Here is a 24924-nt window from a genome sequence, read left to right on the forward strand (position 1 = left end):
AAAATTTTGTTTTTTTTTCTCAAAAATTTGAAATTTTTGTATGTTTCGACCCCCACACTGCATAGGTAAAAAAAAGTGAAGTCACCAAAAAATCGCTTTTGAGTGCTCTTTCTTAGTGCAAAATCCATTTCAGACCATTTTAGCACTTCGAAAAATTTTGGTTTTTTTTCTCAAAAATTTGAAATTTTTGTATGTTTCGACCCCCACACTGCATAGGTAAAAAAAAGTGAAGTCACCAAAAAATCGCTTTTGAGTGCTCTTTCTTAGTGCAAAATCCATTTCAGACCATTTTAGCACTTCGAAAAATTTTGGTTTTTTTTCTCAAAAATTTGAAATTTTTGTATGTTTCGACCCCCACACTGCATAGGTAAAAAAAGTGAAGTCACCAAAAAATCACTTTTGAGTGCTCTTTCATAGAGCAAAATCCATTTCAGACCATCTTAGGACTTTGAAAAATTTTGAAAAATTTTCGAAAAAAAATTTGAAATTTTTGAAAAATTTTAGGCTTCTGGTGTCTTATATCAGATTTTTTATGTTTTCACCAAAAAGATTTAGTGAGAGTTCAAAACTTAGGTAACTCCTAATTCTATATACAGCGAATATTGAAACAGCGGAAATCTGCCATTTGGCTGTCGGGGCGGGGGTCCGAACCCCACCCCCTACAAGACTTTTTACCACCGAAAAACTGATTTTCTCTTTGTGAAACCAAGTTTTTTGGTTAAGTTGAGCCAGCCGGCTGAACATAAGAACTTCTCACAGGCTGACGAAACTTAACCAAAAAACTTGGTTTCACAAAGAGAAAATCAGTTTTTCGGTGGTAAAAAGTCTTGTAGGGGGGGGGTCGGACCCCCCCCCCCCCCCCCTACAGTCATATGGCGGATTACCATACTACTCAGGCATGCCTTTGCGATGTATAAGTATGTGATGGTATATTTCATTCACAGAGTTACATTTCTTGTTCTACAGTTGACTCAGGTTGTTTAAAGTGCATTTTCGGTGGACCGTGTCAATACATTAAATTTTAAACGATTTTCTATGTGAAATTTGCCAAAAGTTCACGCCGAAAGACATAAAATTTCGTGTAAACTCAAAAAAATGCAGAATCTCTACCTTAAATGAAGGTGATGAACCCGAATTGTTGTTTTCTAACTGGTTCATTTTATGGTCATAAGACGAAGACACCCGAGGACACCCGACATTTAGATAAGAATGTCGTCGTAACCTATTTAAACGAAAGATTTTTGTTGAATTATTTAGAAGCGGAAACTGAAATAAGACGTGAGCCACTTTTATTGAATTGTGATTTTTACTATGGACGCATCATTATGACAAAAAAAAATTTAATATGACAAAAAGTTTCAAAAAACAAACAAAAACAATATATCTCTGAACATTTTTATGTACAGCATACATATAGTGATGATATTAATAGGAAGCAACATTTTTTTCATTAATTGAAAAAAAAGTAACCGACAAGTTATTTGCAACCGGTTACACGACAGGATACCCAATGTGCCATTATACCCAATTTATTCCCTTTGATTTTTTCGTTCAACAATCCGATTACAAATTAGCACTCGTCAATTCAAATAGGTTTTATCATACTTAAGCGGATAATTTAATCCCGTGTCAGGTCGTTTGTGATAGTTTCAAATCAAGTCCCACGGGACGCTGAGGCATGAACATGACCCGCGAGGCATGGCTAAATATCACGCTAAATAATCGTTCTGTTAATTTCAACTGTAGGGTGAAAAATCGGGTAGATTTTGGCTATTTTGTCAGATTTGGTATTTTGTCCTGAGACCACCATTTCAAACACATTGGATACTCAACAGTCTGAAAAAAAGAAGATGTAATTTTCTTCTAAATGCTAATATACTGATGTCCTTAACCAAATTCTCCTTTTAATATTGTCTGACTAGTTTTACGTAAATTGAAGTAGGGTGTGTAAAAGCAGTTTTCTCCAAATTGCACGTTTTTGAAGCTAATTTTCAATAATCCTTTTTCTGGTAGTATACTTCTGTCGATAAATCTCAAATTGCTGGTTGCTAAATACTGCTGTAGATATTCTTGCTCGTCCATCGTCAATTTTTGCGGCCATTTTCTGCTTTGAACTGAGTTGAAATTATTCCGATTAACTCCTGATGTTATTACGTCACAATCATAGAGGTGGTCAGTACTGATAATGTGATATGTTGGCTCTTTCAGTCGGAGAAGAGGGTTGTAATAAGTGTCCAGGGATAACGTGTGATCAGAAGCAGCCGGGTCTTCAACACTTCTCAATTGATAAGCGTATTCTAATACGTTTGAACTCATTGTTCCAATTGCTAACCTGTTAAAACATTCAAGAAGTTTAAGCCCAAAATATTATAAGAAACGATATTAGTAAATTCTCCCTTTTCGTTTGAACTCATAGTTCCAATTGCCAACCTGTTAAAATCAAAAAATTCAAGCCCAAAAAATTATAAGGAACAATATTAGTAAATTCTCCCTTTTCGTTTGAATCACAGGAAAAGGCAGATTTGAGTAGAATTGCGATGAACTCTTTCGCATAAAATAAACATTGCGCATAATGCAATTCAACTAAACCAATTTAATTTATGCTTCATGTCGGTCAAAATCATATATAAAACTTTTTTGCTCTCAACTTGGCGTTACAGCCCTCTCAATGCTTGTATTCAAACCCCCTAGAAAGGTATTTTTCAAAGCTGTTCATGTCCTTATATTTATCATTTGATTGTTCACAGAAATTTATTAATTTCACGCGAATGTTGATGAGACAAAACTATTTACAAATTTTATAGATATTCTTAGCTTTTTCATTGAAACTGAATACTTGTGGGCTGTAATTAAAAAAATGGCAGTGTTAATTGAATAACAAAAAGTTGTATTGGAAAAGTATGTAAGAGTTGAAAATTCTATGATTACTAATATTTGAAAAATTACAATACAACAGTTGACAAAAGTCTTGTTTCTCTATTTAGCTAACGTTAGCTAACGTATGGTAACTAACCGTGCATCAAAAATGTGTTTACACCAACCGCTGCTTATTTTCTTTCTACGATTGAACACTCAAAGCTATTTGAAATTTTCCGCATATTTTTGATACAGACTGAAAATAATTGATAATAAACGGCTTGTATGGATCTCTCATCATTTAAAATCAAAAAAATTTAGAAAAAAAATCCTATTTACGAGCGTCTACTGGTACCGAAAAAATCGACTTCCAAAGAAAATCGCTGGCGCTTTTAGGTACCGCCTTCCGTTCAACAGAGAAAATGTTTAAATTTTATCCATGTAACCTATTTTCGCTCAATCTTGGCATTTACTGTTTTCAGATTACTAAAATGAGGTGATATGCTGCTTTTAATCTGCGGCACAATTCTTCCGCGGCACAAACATATTTTGCGGTGAAAAACAGATTTCACTTTTCAACTTCCCGCTTAGTAGTGAAAAACACTGACTAAAATTTCCATATAAGGCACCGCTTTTTCACAGCGAAATACGAAGATATTTTTCATATACACAATGTATTGACAAAGGAAAAGTTAAATTTAGTTAAAACGAGTAAATTTCCTCGAAGAATTTTGTACTGGTAGACGCTCGTAATGTTTTTCAGCGTCCTGCTTCATATTTGGCATTGAAACAATGTAAAGATGGCGTGGTCTCACTACTTCAAATTGTTTAAAGCTCTTAGGAGTTAATTTGTTTTTGACGTTGACAAGAAGAAGTTTTGGTTGTTTCATTTTAACCAAGGAAAAAAAATTAAAAGCTTTTGGGCAATTTTTTCGAATTTTTTCTTTTTTAAACTAATTTTTCTGTTAAATTTTTAATCATAAACTGAAGGTAGGTGGAGATTGAATAACTTAGTTTTTTAGAAATTAGAAGAAAATTTTCGTGCAAAAAAACATCACTTGAATATAGAAAACATCAATTAAAAATATTCTTCGCCAGAAGAACACGTCGATTGAAAAAGTTTCCTGCAGCAACTGGTGTTGAAATCTTATCAGATCTACTAAATTGTAGAGGAGCATAGTAATTTGTATATGGTGGCCTCCGGGCCCCCGAGCCATGGAGACAAATACACATATTACTCAAATTTTCCATTTTTCATATTTACCTTATTTTGACTGATATTTACACAAAAATTTTTTTTCTTGTAATTTTTTACTTGATTTAGAAAAATAATATAAAAAATAATTTAATATATGTTGTCATACAAATATTATAATAATATAATAATTTATTATTTGTTCTCATACCAATATTATAATTCAACGAAGTTCTTTTGCAAATTCACTGATAGAACCTAAACTCACCATTACTATCTTTAATACCTTTATCATCAAATGGATCTATAGCTATTTTATATTGTTCTTTTGTTTCTAAATTATGCCTTTTGCTATCAATAGTATAATTAGTTACATATTTACTTTTACCTTCATATATAGCATTAGTATAATCTTCTAAATTAATTTGGTTTCTAATAGTAGCCTTAGTTATTCCTTTTAACTTTTTCTCTTCTTCTCGATTAACAGTATTGTAACAATATGCTTTAGCTTTAAGGAAACAAGCTTCCATAATAGTATCATTAGGTATTTCATCTTTCATCTTACCTAATTCATTATTATGCAATATACCTTTTATCTTATTCATTTCTTTTTCTATAGTACTATCCAATGGAACATTTATGTTTATAAATATACTATCAGTATCTGTGTAATGATAACTACAATCTAACTCTTTCTCAAAGTAATCATATATGGCTTTATACATGAATAGTTTAGCTTTTTCTAATATAACAAATCCAATATAATTAAACTTATCTAATTTAACATTACCTCTTGTTTGATGTACAGCTACTAGATCATCATCAAACTCTACAGCATATTTAAAACTAATATTTTCTACTAATTTAATATATCTATCTACATCATTAACTAACTCTACATCTTGTCTATTATATACATTTTCTATTGTTTTTCCATAAAAGGCATTATTCATTAGTTTAAAGAATACATCTCCAAATTTATCACCCTTAGCTTTAGCTTCTTTTCTTTTCTGAATATTGAACTCTATATAAGGTTTTAACCATTCACTCTTATTATATTATAATTTTTGTTTAATTGTAATATCTTCCAATTTTAAACCATGATCTAAATACCAATCTAACATCTCTCCATCTATTACATAGTTTTCTTTATCTGTTAACTTTAGCATTAACTTCTCATTAGGTTTATATCCTTTCTTTTTTTTCATTTTGATAATCTGTAAACTGATCAACGTTTGCTTTTGTTGTCTTTTCAGGAAAGAATGGATATTTCTTTGTTTTCTGTCTCAACTCATCATTATACTCTATATCAATTGTATAGATGTATCCAGTATTAGAGCTAGATTTAGTGTATGCCAGATCTTCACATACTCTGATCTCACCAGTAGGTAAAGGTTGTACCATAGCAGAAGCATACAATGAGTTGAAGTCTAAATACTTTAAATAATTCTCTGTCCCTGTATACTCAGGATCTATTTCTTTATTTTTACATTTTACATGACAATTACCTAATACTGAAGCTAAACCACCTCTTATATCGTGTTGTATTGTATCATAAATATTAACTGTATTTTCTTTATAATACCTAAGCCAAACAATAAAATATTTCAACCCACACAACCAGGTTAACCCAGGAGTAGAATAAGTGTAACATGGACCTATTTCATAATATTCTAAACACATAGCTCTAAATTTCTCAAATACATCAACTGATAACAATACTTCTGTTTTAAGATATAACATCATATAATCCTTTATTGTCTCACATTTAGTATCTTTCCAGCAATCAATTGCTTGCTTATATTCTTTATCTGTAATATCACTTTGTTTCAACTTAGAATAGAATGCTTCCTTAGGTGGTAGTGCTGTTTCATGTAGTTCATCTATACTATCAAAACATTCATATGGGAATATACCTTTACGTCTTTCTAAGCCACATTTATTTAATGTTATACATTCTTCATTACTCAATGTCTTAGTTATGGCATCTAAGCTAAGTGGATGGAAGAACCTAAACATATCTAATGCTTTAACATAACCCATATCAATACTAATATAATTCTCATCAGTTTTAGTTAATACTTTATTTCTGGTCTTCTTTGCTAGTTTAGTTATAAATAGGTGATTATCATAATTAGAAGAATTAAATGCATAAATTGGTACAATATTATTCTTAGCTTGGAGGTTACATTTATTATGAGCATATCCTCTAAATTTACCATTTAGATGATCATGATCTCTAACAACGTCTTCACCCATTTCCTCATTACAATAATAACATGTACTATATAACGGAGTAATAGTCTCTTCTTTCATTGGAATATTTATACTAAATATATCTTTAAATAATTTATTGTAATAATCTACTCTTTCTACAAACCATTCAACTACTTTTTCTCCACAATAACATTCATACTTATCTTCTAATATATCAGGATAGTCACTTCTTAAATATAATCCACAAACAATTGGTAAGTGTTTCCCATTTTTTATTATACATTCAAAATCATAATACATAGCAAATGGTACTCTACTCTTATAATGGAACTTATCAAACTTCAGATATTCATCTTTATGGAATGTTCTTCTTCCAGTATTATTACACATCTCTAAATGTTTATTTAATGCATCTTCTGTTCTAAATGATACCCAACACTTCAGACATGGATAACATATATGTTTAGTTGATTTTCTTAATAGGAATGATACATCTTTACATAGGAAGTAATGATTATCCCAAAATAATATATTACATCCTTTAGAATCATTATGATTGATTAATACAGGATTAATAGTTTTATTTTTAATTAGATTAAATACATTAAATAATACTTTATCTTTATTTAATTCTTGTATTTTCTTTAAATGATAATAATCATATGGATTTGTAACCCCATTTGGTAATTTTATCTCATCAATATATTCTGGTTTATTATAATTACTAACTCTATAGGAATGATCTTTAGCAGGATGTAGATAAGCAATTAAACACCACAATAGACATTTGTTATCAGTATTCTTTATATTAAGTATATATCTAGATGTGAATGGTAACTCAGTAGTACATCCACCAGTAGGATAAAACCTGTGTATATACATAGTTCTTTTGATAAATCTTTGCATACTCCATCCAGATTGATTCACATCTTGTTCTTGCATTCTAGTCTCTAGTTCACTATTCAACATATCCAAATCATTAGGACCATTATATTGTCTAGTCATTAGTCTAAATGTGAATTCGTTTTCTTCTATTTGATCATCTGTAGGTTTTGTATACTTAACTACATCAAAGGTGTTAAACTTAATATATGGATGTATATTATGCAATGACTCTAGTATGTTCAAGAATTTAGGATCTTCATGATCACTACTCGTTATTATTATTTGATTATGCTTCATGTTATGATCTAATCCTAATTCATTTACTTTCTCTCTCCACTTTCTATCAGTAAGTTTTTCTGTTTAACCTTTTCTTTATGATGATCTGATTCATTTTGTTCATTTTTATTACCATATCTAGTATTACATATACAACAATAACCTGAACTGTCTCTATCATTATCATTATCTTTAGTTATTCCTACAACATTATCTAGATGCATCTTTGTTTTAAAATGTTGTTCCACACTATATTGACTTAGACTAGTCTTGCATGTTATACAATCAAACTTATCTCCATTTTTTATTATCTCTCCATCATTTAGTCTTACATTATTCTTATGTTTTAATTTTGTCACATGTTTATTATAAGCAGTATTGTTATCAAGATACATATCACAACTATCACAATACTTTATTCCCTCTAGTTCAGAATACTGTTCATTTATCTTTTGCTCTATATCATCATTAGTAAATTTTATTCCATCCTCATTAGCACTCTCAATAATTTTATTTCTATTGTATAATCGTACATTCTTTTTATGTTTAAGTGATTGAGTGTGTCTATGAGAATTCTTTTGAGTTAACTCTTCATTACATTCTTCACATTTAAACTTATTTGTTTTAGGCTTTTGGACATAGACAAAAACATCAAATGAATCTCTATCTGAATCTCTATCTGAATCTTTAGATTGATCAATGAAACTGTTTCGCAGATCTAAGTCTTTAGACTGATCAGTGAACGAGCTTTGCTCGTGGTTTACCAAACTGCTTCGCAGATCTAAATCTGGATGATTATTAGCCTCAGCCTCAAGCATTAGATTTTTCATATCCTCACTCCTTTGTTTTGTTTTAGCAACCTGTTTATCATGCAACTCTTTTACTTCTTCATTTACCTGATTAAACCTTCTGATTGCTTCTAAACCTTTTTCTGCTTCCCTCTTTTGTTCTTCTTTATCTTCAGGTTTGATTTCTTCCCTTGGTTTGTTTTTGTTTTTTAAAATTTGGATAGCTGTACTACTATCACTAGATTGAGTTTGTCCACCCCCAAATTGGACTTGTCCATGAGATTGAGCTCGCTCACTTACAGATTGGACTTGCTCACTAGTGTAATGAATGTAACCGGTATAATCTTGTTGATTCATTTTATATACCAAATTTTGAAATAATATTATTTATACATCTTTTCAATACTATAAAAATGATTAGCATCATATGTGATAAATGTAAAAATAAGGCATGGTGTTGGTGTTGCGACGATTGTCAGAGTAAACCATTCCAATGTTTTGTATGTAAGGAAATTACAACATATAGAGAGAGACATGATCATTTGAGTAAGCATCATAATGATCCTAATCAATATTTAGTATGCAGAATGTGTAAAGTAAATAAACACATCCCTCAGTATAGATTTAAACATTTCTATTGTAGGTTGTGCATATATCTCCATAGATATAGGTTTCATCATACAAAAGAAAGATTCTTAGAACATGCAAAGAAATATAATATCCACGAAGTGGTTTCACCAATCAGCGAAGCTGGTTCCCAGATTGAAGTAAAGCTATAACTAATTATAATAAGCTTATTAAAGAATTAACAATTAATGATGATAGAAAGTTTATTGAAGCCGCTATTAGATTATATAATGCATTGTGATAATTATTTTTATAAAAATGACTAAACTAGAAACACTTATAGAATTAAATTATTTAGAAAAACAAAACAGAAAGAATAGATAAGAAGATAAATTAAAACAACAAGAATATTATGGTGAAATAGAAGAGTTATTTGATCCTTTAACTAAAACACTAAATGCAAACAATGAAACATGGCTAGCTCATAATGAACAAACATTAAGAGCAATAGATTGGCAAAATCAAGAGTTGGATAAACAAACTAAGATGATCGAACAAGCTGGTTTTCAGATAAGAGAAGCCGCTTCTCAGATGGGTGAAACCGCTTCACGGATCCAGGAAGCTGGTTCCCAGATCAGTGAAAACACTTCTAAGATTAATGAAACGTTAACGGGGACCATAGAGGAAACTCAAGAAATAGCACCAGTTTTTGTTGATACAAAGATAGCCAAGAATCTTCATAAAATGGGTACTCAAACTAATCCTCAATTAAAATTAAATCTTGTAGATTTGCCCACTAGAAGATACAAAATGAATGGTGTTGATATAACCCTAGAGCAGGGTGCATTTTTAGTTAGGGATAATATATACGAATTCTCAGAAGGATTTATTGAATTTCTCACTAACCCAAATGTAACAAAGAACAATGATATCGAAGAAGATGAAAACAAAATTAAAAGGTTTTTAAAGGATATTAGATATGATTTAGGAAAAGGGGATAAGAAAAGCGCTAGATATAGAACAATAAAACGTATAATGGAAGTAAGAGATGATATATTTGGCAGAGGGTTAGATACCAACCAGCAAAGTTGTCACCACTACGTGGACCCAAATAATTTAGTAGAAAGATTAGAATTATTAATACTAGAAACAAAAGCTGGTCATGACGGATTATATGATGAAATGCTAGATATATCTAAGCAACTATTATCTATGAAAATTATTAATCAAGAACAACTAGATAAATTTGTTTTTAACTATGGTAAATAAAGGGTAAACCTGACTACGCGCATAATGATGGATAAACAACAACAACAACTCCTAGCTAAAGAAGTATTCAACCCCCAAATAACAAAGTTTAGACGAGAAAGAATAATACCATTATATAAAGATGAAACATGGTCAGCTGATTTAATTGATAAGTCATCTTTAAGTAAATACAATAATAATTATAAGTTTATATTAACAGTTATAGATATATTCACAAAATATGCATGGGCTATTCCATTAAAGAATAAATCTGGTTTATCTATAACTAATGGCTTTAAGTTAGTATTAGGCGAAAATCCACAAGGTGGCTCTGAAAGTAGAAAACCAGAAAAGTTATGGGTAGATAGAGGTAGTGAGTTTTACAATAAAACATTTAAATCTTTACTTAAGGAATATGAAACAGAACTATATTCTACTTATAGTGATTTAAAAGCTGTGTTTATAGAGAGATTCAATAGAACATTATTACACATAATAAATAAACCAATGTTCATCAATGGTGATGGTAATTGGGTAAATATATTAAATGATGCAGTCTTAACATATAACAATAACATTCATTCAACAATTAATATGACACCAGTTGATGCTTCTAATAATCCTGATAAAGTTAAATACACTTTTAATTTTAAGAATATTAAGCCAAAATTTAAAGTTGGTGATTATGTTAGAAACGCAGATAAACGTAATATCTTCTCTAAAGGTTACACTTCTAATTGGAATAGAGAACTGTTTAAAGTTAATGAAGTTCTAAAAACACAACCACCAACATATAAAATAGAAGATATTAATGGAGAGATAATAGAAGGTAAATATTACGAACAGGAATTATTAATATCCGAGTTTGACTTTGAATCTAATAATAAAGTTTTAGAATCATTAAATATAGATATTTCTTAATATAAATAATGACAAGAAATAAATTTAACCAGGCTAAAAATCAATCAGGGAACTCACTTCTCGGATTAACATCAACAAACAACCTAACACTAAGTAAGGCTCGTGGGTTATTCCTAGAAGATAATGATAATATTGACATGAAGGATACCTATAAAATTACAAATGTACATCCTCCGTTAGATGAAAAGGATGTGGTTAATAAAGAGTATTGTGACAATAACTTATTATCCTCTTCTAATAAAATAGAAATTTTAAGTAGAAACATAACTGAACTAAGAAAAGGTGATTTTGATAAAGTTACAACTAAAACATTACAACTAAATGAAACACAAGTTAATGAAAATCTAATTAAAGAATTCATTAAATCAGCAAACGAAGTCACAAATACTGTTAACTTTTGTAATAAAGTTGCTGCTGATACTATCTCTAAATATAATCAATTAAAACAAGAATTTGATAATAATAAATTTAATCAAAATATTACTAACATACATTTAGATGATATGTTCACTAATGGTCTAAGGGAAATGAAAGAATACAATAAATCTCTTAGAGGTGTTATAGTACAATATATAATTTCTATACTTTTACGAAGTAAGTTACTTGATAATAAAGAGCAAGATAGACTTGAGATGCATTATGGATTTAAACGAGAAGATATAACGAAAGAAATAGAAATTTTTTTACTAATGAAAATGAGTCAGCCAACAGCACCGAGTGAGAGCTTACTGTATCCAGATTTATCATCAGTATCAGAACGGTTGATAAATGAAAAGATTCAAGCTAATAATAAATTTAACAACAATATTAACATTATAAAAGATATTAGAAATTATTATGAAACTGAAACTAATAATTATGATAAGAAGTTAAGTAGATATAAAAATTATATTAACGTAGCTGAGATAACAGAAATACTATTATCATCAATTGCTACAACAGCAACAACAACATCAGTTGCATTAACCGGTATAGGATTACCTTATTCTATACCCACAGCTTTTGCTACAGCAACTGTTTGTGGTTCATTATCAAAAACAATTAATACTAAAATAAGAAATAAAATTATAAAGTGTTCACAAATGTATATTCTAGCTAAACAGTTTAGTGATAAATTTAATAAACTATATACTAAATCAATGAATGATAATAAAATAGATAATGATGAATATAATGAATTAGTCAAGGTATATGAGGATTATAAGAAGAACAAGAAAAAATAAATTAAGTGTTTTTTTAAACTAAAGTTATTAGTGTTTAGTAATAACAATGTCTTTAGTAATAATAATTTTAGTATAAATATTTACCAATAATCGTAATCATAAACATAAACATAAATATAATCATAATCAAATAATTATCTTTTCTTTGTACCTAAGTATAAACCTCTTCCTTTTTGTACTACCTTTATACCTTCACCAGTAGTTGCAAATTTAATTAAATCAGGTGTTGCTGATAAAGCAGCTCTAGGGTTTCTAGATGCCGCTGCAGTTCCTATTTTACTTGCAATCTCTAATGCTCTTATTGGATTATTAGCAACTTTCTTTCCAAAGTTAACTGTAGCTCTACCAACACTTTTAAAGAAATCTTTCAATCCCTCTGCTTCTATTGTTGCATCAGATACTGTCATTGATTTATTTCTATTACACTTAACACAATTACCTTTTAACATTTTAGTTCCTTTGGCTGAGATAACTCCTCTTATGTTATTATTGCCACTATAATGTCTGCCACCAACACAATATGAATTGTTTTTGAACTTATTTAAAAGACTCATTTCTATATATAAAAAATAATGGAAGTCAAAAAGTATAATCCTTTTGTTGTTAAGACTAAGCCTACGGGTTTCACCCGCGAGCGAAGCTCGAAGACTAAGCCTAAGATTAAACCCAAACCACAAACTAAACTTGAAGCTAGAGGCTTATCTCTAGAGAATAAAAAAAATTAGATACTATTTATGCTAAAGGTTTTGTTAAGACTAGTAGGAAACAATGATAAGGACTTTAATTACAATTATATCTATGATATGATATCAACCATCTTATTGCCATCACTACTAACACTAATAACCTTTCTAGTTAATACTAATGCATGACATATAACATCGGCAACTGCAGCACTAAATTTAAAATTAAGTTGTATTGGTTGTGGGCCTATATGATCACTTTGATATCTAGTATCAAATACATATATTCTATAACTACTTTTGAATGTTCTATGATTTATATACGGTTTTATATTATATGGTAGCCCATTATAATCTTTATTAAAGCTAACAATCTCTTTAAAAGCCTCATTATAATTATTAATGCCATAATTAATATTCATTCTATCTTCGGGATAAAACTCAATACCAATCTTACAATAACATTCAGTAACATTCATTATATGAAAGGTAATTGCATCATGAGTTTGTTCATTAACATTATTATTTTTAAAACCAACTATTATATATTGTGGTCTTTCCATACCACTTTCCATACCTAGATCAAACAAGAAATTAGTAGCATTAGGTACGTTCTTATAAAATGTTTTTCTTTCATAATAACCGAAGTCTGTATTATTCATTTTATTTAATCCTTTCTGTACAATAATTCTATTGTCATTACTAGGATCAATACTAAGCACACACCATGATATATCTCTATTTTCTATATTACCATCATTAGCTACTGCATCAGCACCAGCATTAATTCTATATAGAGCTCTATCATTATTATTTCTTTTTAATATTAATTTAAATCCTAAACCATATATAATCTTTTTTAAATCATTCACAAAACCAAATAGATCACTCATCTTAACCATCATATACATATGACCTCGTTCTGCAGCAATATGGTCCCCTTTAAGTTGACTATCTCTATTACCTTGATTTCTAACAAAACCACTCTCATATTCATCATCAGTACTAGTCAATAACTTATACATCAATAGATTAGGATGACAATGATCTATATATTCAATGGTCCTACCACCACTAGTTTCAAGTTTAACTGAACTAAACAATGACATCATACCATAATTAACTAATCTAATATTAGCATTATTAGCAAATACACCCCCAGCATCATCTGATACAACAAACTCTATCTCTAGATATGAATCGTGTATATTTAAATGATTCTCTTCTCTATTGAGTATAATATTAATGTTAGTATTGATTGTATTCATTGTTGCCAGATTATTTGGTTTATACTTTATAATCTTACCTTAGTGTATATCATTATTATAACCATAAGTTGCATCCAAATTAAAATCCCTTTTTATAAACCAAAAAGTTTAACTATAATTATAACTATAGCTATGACTATAACTATGACTATGGGGCTTCACAGATGTTTCACCATAACCAAAGCTATCAGGGAACCTGCTTCGCAGATAATTATAACTAGAAATATATTCTTATATTTGAATATAAAAAATGACAGACAATTTAATCTTATGGGAACTACAAAAGATACATGAAGCTTTAACTAAAACTAAGGAAGAACACACACTTAACTTTAGAATGATAAAGCCAACAGAAAAGTTTAACTTTAGTGAACCTATACTTAATAAAACAAAATTAGGTTTAATTAGATTATCAGTTTATAACTCAGTGTTTAATGTGAATAGAATGAACAATCAACTCATATATGACACCCAAGGTGAAACATGGTCAAATACCCGTCTTTTAGGTATTACACCAGGTGCATATGAATTATATGAAATAGCAGAATTAATAAAAAAAGAAACTAATGGTAATGTTATAATAGAAATTGATAAGAATACAAGGAAAAGTTTAATGGAAGTAAAACAAGGTGCAATTAACTTTGACATAGAAAATTCAATAGCCCCATTACTAGGATTTAGAAAAATAGTTTATAATAAAGGTATATATACATCTCAGAAAATTGTTGATAATATGGGTTTTAGTAATATTAACATTCATTGTAATGTGATATCTGGTGTTAAAGATAATGGTAAGGATACAGACATATTATATACTTTTAATCTAACTGAACCACCAGGTTACTTGATAAATATTATACCAACTAATATCTTATATCAAAATGTAACTAAAGATAGAATAGAATATATAGAGTTTCATATTAAAGATGAGCATGGAAGACCTATAGACTTTAATGGTGATGTATTAAGTTTTACTTTACATCTAATATAGTTAGCAGACCGAAGGTCTGTTTGATTTAGTTACAGACTTAGACTTAGACTTTACTTAGACTTAGGCTTAGACATAGTCATAGATTTAGACTTAGACTTAGACTTATCTGCGAAGCAGGTTCCCTGATACTTAAACTAAACTACAAAACTCTCCGATCCCAATTAATTCTTAGTTTACCATTAATATTTTTATTTTTAGTTATATCAATGACAATGTAATTATAAGGCTCTTTCCATACCTTATTACATATATTAGCAAAATCATTATAACTAAGTTCCACATTATTAAAGAAATCTTGATATATAGATATGAGGGCTTTACCTCTCTGTTCAATTAAAATAAATAGATTACAGTTCTCTCTAACACTCTGCCTATCCAGAGAGAACAGGTTTTGATTAAGATATATCATATTACAATTATTATGTCTACCCCTACAAAAGTAATCATTAATAATTGGTTCTTTGGCTCTAACATCATCGAATATCATTAGTTTCTTTAAATCTTTGGGTAGTTTATCAGGAGATGGTAAATCTTTTATATCTTTAATAAATTCTACATTTGCTTTGCCATTATCAACACCTTCATCTGCGAAGCAGGTTCCCTGATATTGATCACCAGTAGGACCAATGATGTATAGCTTATCAAAATATATACTAGCTAGAAATAGTTTTTTTAATAAGAAGGTCTTACCACATTCACTAGGACCAGATATTATACATCTAAAGTTATCTGGGAATTCAGCTTCAGTAATTATATCATCATCATTTAGCCATGATTGTAGATCATTATTTATATTAATAGCAATAGGATTATTCTTTCTCGGGGGTGATATATCCACCTTATCGGTGAATTTGCAAAACAACTCTGTTGAACCGCTTCGCTGATCAGGGAACCTGCTTTGCAGATTATAACTACTTCGTAGATCGGTGAATTTGCACAACAACTCTGTTGAACCGCTTCGTAGATCATTATCTTTATCATTATCATTATCATTATCAATATCAATATCATTATCATTATCATTATCACTATCATTATCATTATCATTAACATTATCATTATCATTATCATTATCTTTAACATTATCATCTGTGAAGCAGGTTCCCTGATTAACATTATTAGCAAAGCTACTTCGTAGATCATTAGCACTATCATCAACCTTATCTTTACTACAACCTAAACAAAAACACTCATTATACATTCCTCGATATTTACATTGATTAACTAGAATATTCAAAACATTGTTAATTCTAAATCCTCTATAAATAAGATAGATCATGTATAAACAATAAGCCCCACAATAAGATTCATCATATTGTTGTATTCTTTCATTAGAGCCTAGATTGACATACTCTTCTAAGAATAATGGAGGAGTTTCTATACCAAAACTATCAAAGTAATACACTGGACCACCTTCTCTTCTTATAACTAAAACCCAATGTGTACCTTCAGTTGGATGTAAATTTACAATAATGTTGGAGTTGGGTTCACTAATGTTATTTGGAGTCTGATCTCTCATTACAATTTCAATTGGTGTTAGACTTATATCTTTACCTATATCTTTTATTCTGATATCACTCATAGCACTATTATCAATATTAAAATTATTATTGAATTCCTCAAAAGTTAGGATAAGCATTTTCTTATAAATATTATTAATGTTTAATTATAACTCTAATTATTGCGAAGCATCGGTGGAACCGTTACACGGATGGTCGAAGACCCATAAGTCTAATTATAAGTTTAATTATAAGTCTAATTATAAGTCTAATTATAAGTCTAATTACGTCTGTATTTATCTATGTTTTCATTTATAAAAATGGAGACAAGTAGCGTGGTTATAATTTTTATTTTCTTAATTATATTTTGTTTTATAGTATATGATTCAATACCGAGTAAATATGCAAAACTAGAAGAAAGCTTTGGTGGATTTATGAATAGGAGTCTAGTTAGATTTGAATATGAAAAGTCATCATTACACACTATTGTCTATGGTGGAACTGGTACGGGTAAAACATATTTTGCTAGACAATACTTAAAATTATGCTCAGTCCAAAATCAAGATCCTCGAAGTGGTTACACCGATCAGGATCAAAATCAAAATCAAGACCAAAATCAAGATCAAGATCAAGATCAAAATCAAAATCAAGATCAAAATCAAGATCAAAAACAAAATCAAAATCAAGATCAAAATATAGTTATAGTGTGTAAAGATGACAGAGACTGGATAAATCCCGAGACTAATAAGTTTTATACTGGATTTAATAAATGTGATATGAATATGATCACAAAAAACAATATGCAAAAATTTCGAAATTGTGTAATAGTACTTGATGATATGGGTGATAAGTTAAATAAGGATATAGACTATTATTTTACTGAAGGTAGAAATTATAATATTCAAATGATTGTAATGTGTCATAAACCAGCTCAAATAAATAATACAGCAAGAATGAGTTGTGATACTATTTATTTAACAACTTATAATGGAACTGATCTATTTAAAAACTTTAATGAGATATATAAATGTGAACATGACTTTAGTAAAAATAATTAATGCGTTAAATAGTAACCATTATAATCGTACAGACGGAATGTCAGATGAACTTCGTTATGGTATAATTAAATATAATAAGAAAGAAAATACTTTTATTATTATTAATAGTAATAGAACAATGATATATGATTCAAGAGTTGGTTTCCTTGATTTAAAAGCTCTCAGTTTAAAAGATGAGTTAGGAAGAGAAGATATAAATAAACTTATAGCATATATGAAACCACTTATGATAAATGCAACAGATAGAAATACTATTAGTCATGATAATTATCAGTTTTATTTTTATAAACGTCTTACATTAAAAGGTATTAAAATACAGAATGATGTTTTAACTCAGGAAGTGGTTAAAGCAAATGGTCTTAGATCATTTTCAACTATTTTAGGTATTATAAGTTCAGGTTTAATGATATATAATTTCATGAGTCCTGATATAACAGTAAGAAATGCCGGACATGTGGCAACTGCAGCGAGTACTATGTTGAATAGAACAAGTACATTATTGAACTATGGATTTCGCAGAAATCAAGATCAAGATCAAGATCAAGATCTGGAACATGAAAGGGAATATATAGATCAGCGAAGCTGTTACACAGATCAGCGAAGCTGTTACACAGATCAGCGAAGCTGTTACACAGATCTGCGAAGCAGTTACACTCATAAATATACTGGAATTTTAAATAAAGAGGGACGAGAGAATTTAAACAGTCTATATGTAAATAATGAAGAATTTAGAAACGAAATTATAAATTATGTTAAAAATAAAATGCAATTAAACCTTGAAGCAATTTTAGATAAGAGATGTAAAACTAATATACTCAATACGTTAGGAAATAAATAACTAGCAGAGTGTATCAAATCTAAAGATAATACTAAAGATGTAATTGAAATCTTGGGTAAAAATGTTGAGTGTAATTGAAATCAGTAAACGAACTTTGTTCGTGGTTTACCAAACTGCTCAACGGAGTTGTTTTGCAAATTCGCAGATTTGACCAATTATAAATGGTTATAAAATGTTTAGAATGTAACTATAAATGTGGAAACATTGCTTGTTTAAAATATCATTACGAATCATGTCATAAAGATAAAATTGATAAATGTATATGTGGTAATATAACAATAAGTGCTATTTGTGCTAATGATTTTTCTCCATGGGGTTGTTCTTTGAAAAATGAGTCTGGCTCTAGTTCTGGTTCTGGTTCTAGCTCAAGTTCTAGCTCTAGCTCTAACTCTAGTTCTGATTCTGGTTCTAGCTCTAGTTCTGGTTCTGGTTCTGATTCTAGTTATAACACCAGTTCTAACTCAGACCCTAACCCTAACTATAACTCAGTCCCTAACCTTAACCCTAACCCTAATCCTAACCCTAACCCTAATCCTAACCCAAACTATAACTCAGAAGTATTTATCAGTGAAAGGGACGAAGTCCTTGGTACCCCAACTGCCCCGCAGATCAGAAATTGTAATAAATGTAATTATATAAAACCACTAACTGATTTTGATGAGAGTAAGTATACATGTAGAAGTTGTAATTCAGCTAAAGTTAATTGTCCATATTGTGCTTCTATTGTGAGATATGATGGGATACGAGCCCATGTAAAGAAACAGCATCCAGGTGTAGAATTAACTAAAGGATTTAGTAGAAATCTAACTGAAAAACAAAGTTCTAGAACTGAAAGTACTTTAGCCATTAGACAAAATGAAGAAGATTGCTCATGTAAATATTATGATTTTGTATTATTTCTTATTAATAATGGAATAAATATAGAAAAAGTAAAAGAAAATATAAATTTATTGAAAAGTATAGATAATTTGAAATAAAAGTATAAAAAATATTAAAAAAAGGGAATCACTCCTTAAGAGTGAAAAGAGCGATATTCTCTACTGGGGGATCACTCCGAATAAGAGTGAATCGCTCTTAAAGAGTGAAATGTAAATTTTGCTTTAATTTTTTAATTTTTTTATCTTATTTTTAATTTAAATTAATTTCTGATTAATTATTGATCCAATATAGAGAGAATATAGAGAGAATATTCAAGAAGAAATTGAAAAAAAAACACTTATCACTGTGTTTCCACCGAATGGTGAGTTTAGGTTCTATCAGTGAATTTGCAAAAGAACTTCGTTGAATTATAATATTGGTATGAGAACAAATAATTAATTATTATATTATTATAATATTTGTATGACAACATATATTAAATTATTTTTTATATTATTTTTTCCAAATCAAGTAAAAAATTACAAGAAAAAAAATTTTTGTGTAAATATCAGTCAAAATAAGGTAAATATGAAAAATGGAAAATTTGAGTAATATTTGTATATGTCTCCATGGCTCGGGGGCCCGGAGGCCACCATATACACATTACTGAGCATAGTTGACAATTGTAAAATATTTTTTGGAAAATGTGCATCGTCCGATGATTGTTGCTCATATGAAGGGAGAAACAAGAATGTTTCGGCTACTTTTTGTCTCAGCATCGAAGTAATCTTTTGCTATCTGGCCTAGTACAAGGAGGACGGTTGCTTGCAGTTTTCATTTTTTTGTTCCTATTATACATGTAATTATTGGTTATTTATCTTATAGACCAATTTCCGGAAAAGTGCTCAGAGGGGTGCCAATAATTAGGGAAAATTCCTGATCCTAAGAGACTCTGCTAGTTTAAGTTAGAAAAAAAAATACTATTTTGACCAACCTTGATTTCGAAATTACATCCAGGTCTGTCAGAATATTAAGTAATGACTTCGAACTGTATCTTCTTGACATCCTCTTGTCAATGTGGATTCCGAATGTCTCAAAACTCATCATTGTTGAATCTTTGTTTAAAATTGAAGCAAAATTGCGTCGATTTTCATCATCATCGCTGGCTATCCATAATAATTTACTCGCGCATAGATGTTTGTGAACAACACAGGTAAATTTCAGAACTTTGAAATATTGTAATGGCGCAATAATTTGAGTCTCTTTCCATTTGTCTGTGCTGCGAATGTGAACAGAAGTGATATTGCAAAGAGTATCAAACGGGCGCGAATTCTTGATCAAATTAGTCTGTCGCAGAGGAACTGTTTCCATTTTTTTGCTGCTCAATTTTTTAAATCAAATTTAATTTTATCGAAATTATCGGAAAATCAATCAATTTTATGGAAAAATCAATCAAAATTAATCAATTATTGAAAAAGAAAACAGTAAAATAGTAAAAACTTCAAAAACTCCTCGAAGGAGATAGAATGCGAAAAAATTCTCGAAAAACTTCCAAACCTCATTAAATTTCCAAACCCCCATTAAAATATTCCACGTTTTGTCAGGATTTCAATAATATCACTCATATTCTTCTACAAAAATATATCGATTGGTCAAAATTGACTGAAAAAAACATTTGAGCATATAGTTAATCCCCCCGTGGGGTCAGAATAATGGGTCTTTCCCCATTATAGCCCCCCCCCCCCCCCCAATGAAATTATACCCCCCCCCTCCCATTATGGTATAATTATCTTTATTGGCGGGGGGGGGGGGGTTCTGTAGGTTATCTGACCACTAAGCTGGGGGGGGGGTCTATAATGGGAAAGACCCAGAATAATTAATACTGAAACAATGGTAACTTTGTCCATCCCAGCTTACAAAATGGTCAAAATTCGATTGTTTCAAACTTCTGGGGGGGGGGGGGGTGTGAGGGGGTTTGGCTCTTCTGCTTAAAAACTAACCTTTTTAAATTACCTTACTCTAGCCATTTTTCCGCTTTTCTTACTCAATGTTTTAATTATATTGGACACACTTCCCGTCTGTAAAATCTTCTTCTGAGCTTCGATTGTAAATTTATTCGTTTTAAACATATGCTTCAAAATGACTCCACGATACCAAGCAGTAGGGTCTTCATGGCAAAATTCAAGGGATCTTTTCACTTCAGAAGGGATATTAAGCAACGAGAACTTGATCACGTTCGGAGGGGGAGTGATCGAAATAAATGGTACCCTCTCGTTTTTGATTTCAGCTGACTGGCAAATTTTGGAATGGTTGAAGTATTTTGAGAGGTGTCCACGATCGTAAGGGAATTTGCTATCGTCAATAAGACAAGGAAGGCCAATTTGGAGAGCAACAGCTATGCACGACGCAAAGCGGTGCAGAGCACTGCCGATTCCCAAACCTCGGAAGACATTAAAATCTCTGCATTATTGATATTGATTGCCAACTCTTCGATTACCACTAATACATTTTCAACAGGTACTTCATCTTTTGGACTACGAAAAAAAGAATGTTGTCGGCTTCAGGTACTTAATTTTACCTTTCCCGGACCGAGGACTTTTTTCAAAATTGTTAGTAATTACTGCTATTTTATTCATCGCAATTTTGTTGCATATAATATTCTGGTTAATACAATGTAAGAGTTAAAAATTATGTAAAATCAACGCTAACACTCGTTGATCCAATGTAATTGCAATAATCTCAACCTAATTGCAAAAAAATTAAGAAAAACGCTGCAAACTATTTCACTTTCATACGCTAGTTACAGTTGACATTACATAATTTCAACACATTTACAGAGTTCATCTGACAATTAAATGAAGAAACTTTGGTGACAGTTATAACTTTTTAATCTCAAAGACTGAGAACAGCTCATCTCTTCATTAGTTATTGCCTTTTGTAAACCCCCAAACAAAGTTATCCGAACTAGTGCATTCTCTATAAATCAAATTACAACAACTTAAAAAATTTGAATTTTTAGGTTGGAAATTTACCCTATTCACTATTCCAAAAGTATTCAGAGAACAATAACTCGAAGAGAAACTACTGGGAGGGGTACCAACTTCGCAAACCTACTACTTTTAAAGACACTGATGGTTTATACAAAACCCTTCGTTCAATCCTTAATTGAGGTGTGCTGAGGTTTACAGGACTATACCCAGTTGCCAATAACTAACAAGGTAGAAAGAATGTCAATGCCTTTCTGGCTTTCTGTGCTAAGCGAGTTCTGAGAGTTCTAAGGACAGTTGATGGTAAAGGAGTAAAGTTGGTGATTCTAAAATTGAGAACTACTCAATTCAACTAACAAACTTTTCGCTTAAACATTATACTTGAAACAAGTTAGTAGATGGCGTCGAAAGCTCGTCGGTGTTCACTCAATAGCCCAACCAGACAAGTATTGGCAACGTAGAATCTATACCTCCAAGTAATTCAGGGTCACTGAAGACCTTGGTAAAGGTCTATTTGGTTCACCCGTCTATATCTTTAGAGCTTAACCCTACCTGCCAATCTTTTACTAGCAGCAACCCTGCTCTCAGTGAGGCTTCACTATTAAGTCTCCGGGAATGAGAGTGGTCGATTAATACTCTGAGATTGCAACCGTCTTGACGTTGTGCACGCCCTCAGTGCTGTCCTTCAGATTCGTTGCTTAAGCTAACCTAATTAAAAAATGGTTGACCCTTCTATTAAAGGGTCATCAAACTAAGTTATATCCAATTAGTTGGAGCTAGAACAAATTGTCTTTTTGGGAGGTGATGTGAAGTTACCATATCTGTTCAATAGTTCAATGTTCCTCAATAGAAATACCAAAACTAATCAGCAATTACGTAGCGTTAATGAATATTAGTATCCAGTTCCCATTATACAACTGAATAATCTTTTCTATGAATTCAAAGCCACATAACAGTTTCAAATTCTACTAAGTTACAAGAAAAATTTTTGGACAGAAAAAATAGTTAAGTTAAATTAACAAAGAAAATAAATAACCGAGTACACTGATTTTAACAAACATTACAATTTTTAAAATAGCGACAAAGAATTGTTAACATAGCGACTCACTCGCGACTGGAATAAACTGCAGGAATTCAACTATAACAACAATATAGTTGTTTTCAAACTAGTTTTGTGACGCCCATTGCAACACAACAACAATTCCCACAAATTGCTTTCCTCTATTGGCTAAAAATGAACCGTTTATATACTTCATATCTATGTTTTGTTTTGATCGTTTAGTCCAATTTTTACCAAAAAAACTAATTTTTGTATGAAAATGTCTCTTTCGGAATTCTGATTTTAACAAACATTAAAATTTTGAACATCGCGACAAAGAATTGTTAACATAGCGGCTCACTCGCGTCTGAAACAAATTGCGGGAATTCTGCTATAACAACAATATAGTTGTTTTCAAACTGGTTTTGTGACGCCCAGTGCAACACAACAATCATTCCCACAAATTGTTCTCCTCTATTGGCTAAAAATGAGCCGTATTTATACTTCTTATCTATGTTTTGTTATGATCGTTGAGTCCGATATTTTCCAAAATTAACTAATTTTTGTATGAAAAATATCTTTTTGGGAAAACTTTCTGGAAGGTTGTTCACAACTTTGAGTTTGGATTTCTAATCCTTTAATACGTGCGTGAGATTTTGGGAGACCAATAAATGAAGCTTTACCAGAATCAATATTTACTGATTCAGCCACTCCCATTAGTTGAACTACTTGGCCATTATTATCATTATGCAGTTTCAAAACTAAAATTCTCTTTTGTGTTGGTAATGATTCAAGATAAGTATTAATCGCTCTTTTTAAAAAAAAAATTCGGTTCAACTTTTCGTTCCTACACAAAACATATCTACCAACGCACATCCTACTTGTCTAAACAGAATGACTTCGTTGAAGTTGTTGAATATTTTAAATTTAGCTTAAGCTTCACCAGCCACTTCTTCGAATCCTCAGAGCTGCAATCCCTATCCCCATAATAGCCATCACTGAGCTTCCATCAGACGCCCCCATCAATCCCCGCCCCGTCTACTCTCTTAGGAAAAAAAACAAAGAGTAAAAAAAATAAAGTAAACAATGTAAAGAACATGGAAAAAATGATAATATCGAGGAAATTGTGTCTGAAAATTTTTGCACAACTCACATACATGAACATTAATGACCATTTTTGTTAAGCAGTTTCAGCACAATATTTTTAAGAAATTATTCAATACCTACGACTATATTAACCAAAAATATAAATCAACAACGCTAAATCGAACGAAAAAACGCATTGATTCGTTTATGTAAGATCAACAAAAAGAACAAACAATGATACAAATTTTAACTTTCCCGATCAATTGCTAATATGTTGTTAGCAATGGTTAAAAAAATTAGATGTTTTCAAAATGACAAATTTGGTTGTTGATGCACAATGTAGAGAGGACAGCAACACTCGCTCATTTAATAATGAAAAAGAAATAAACAGAAAACGGAAGCGATTAAAACTCCTTCAAATTCAACTGACTTTTTCTGATA

General features: G+C 30.5%; 1 protein-coding gene across 1 annotated transcript; it reads right to left on the reverse strand.

The window, feature by feature from the left end:
* Positions 1 to 1760: 1760 nt before the first annotated feature.
* LOC142357623 (uncharacterized) lies at positions 1761 to 20713 on the reverse strand. The gene is made up of 2 exons (XM_075409169.1): positions 20366 to 20713; positions 1761 to 2332 (listed from the first exon to the last, which is right to left on the reverse strand). Exons 1-2 carry the CDS (start codon positions 20476 to 20478, stop codon positions 1888 to 1890), a joined length of 558 nt encoding a protein of 185 aa, XP_075265284.1. The 5' UTR covers positions 20479 to 20713; the 3' UTR covers positions 1761 to 1887.
* Between the last annotated feature and the right edge of the window lie 4211 nt (positions 20714 to 24924).

This window comes from Convolutriloba macropyga, unplaced genomic scaffold (assembly GCF_964194025.1).
Source record: "Convolutriloba macropyga unplaced genomic scaffold, txConMacr16.3 SCAFFOLD_1259, whole genome shotgun sequence".
Taxonomy (NCBI): Eukaryota; Metazoa; Xenacoelomorpha; order Acoela; family Convolutidae; genus Convolutriloba; species Convolutriloba macropyga.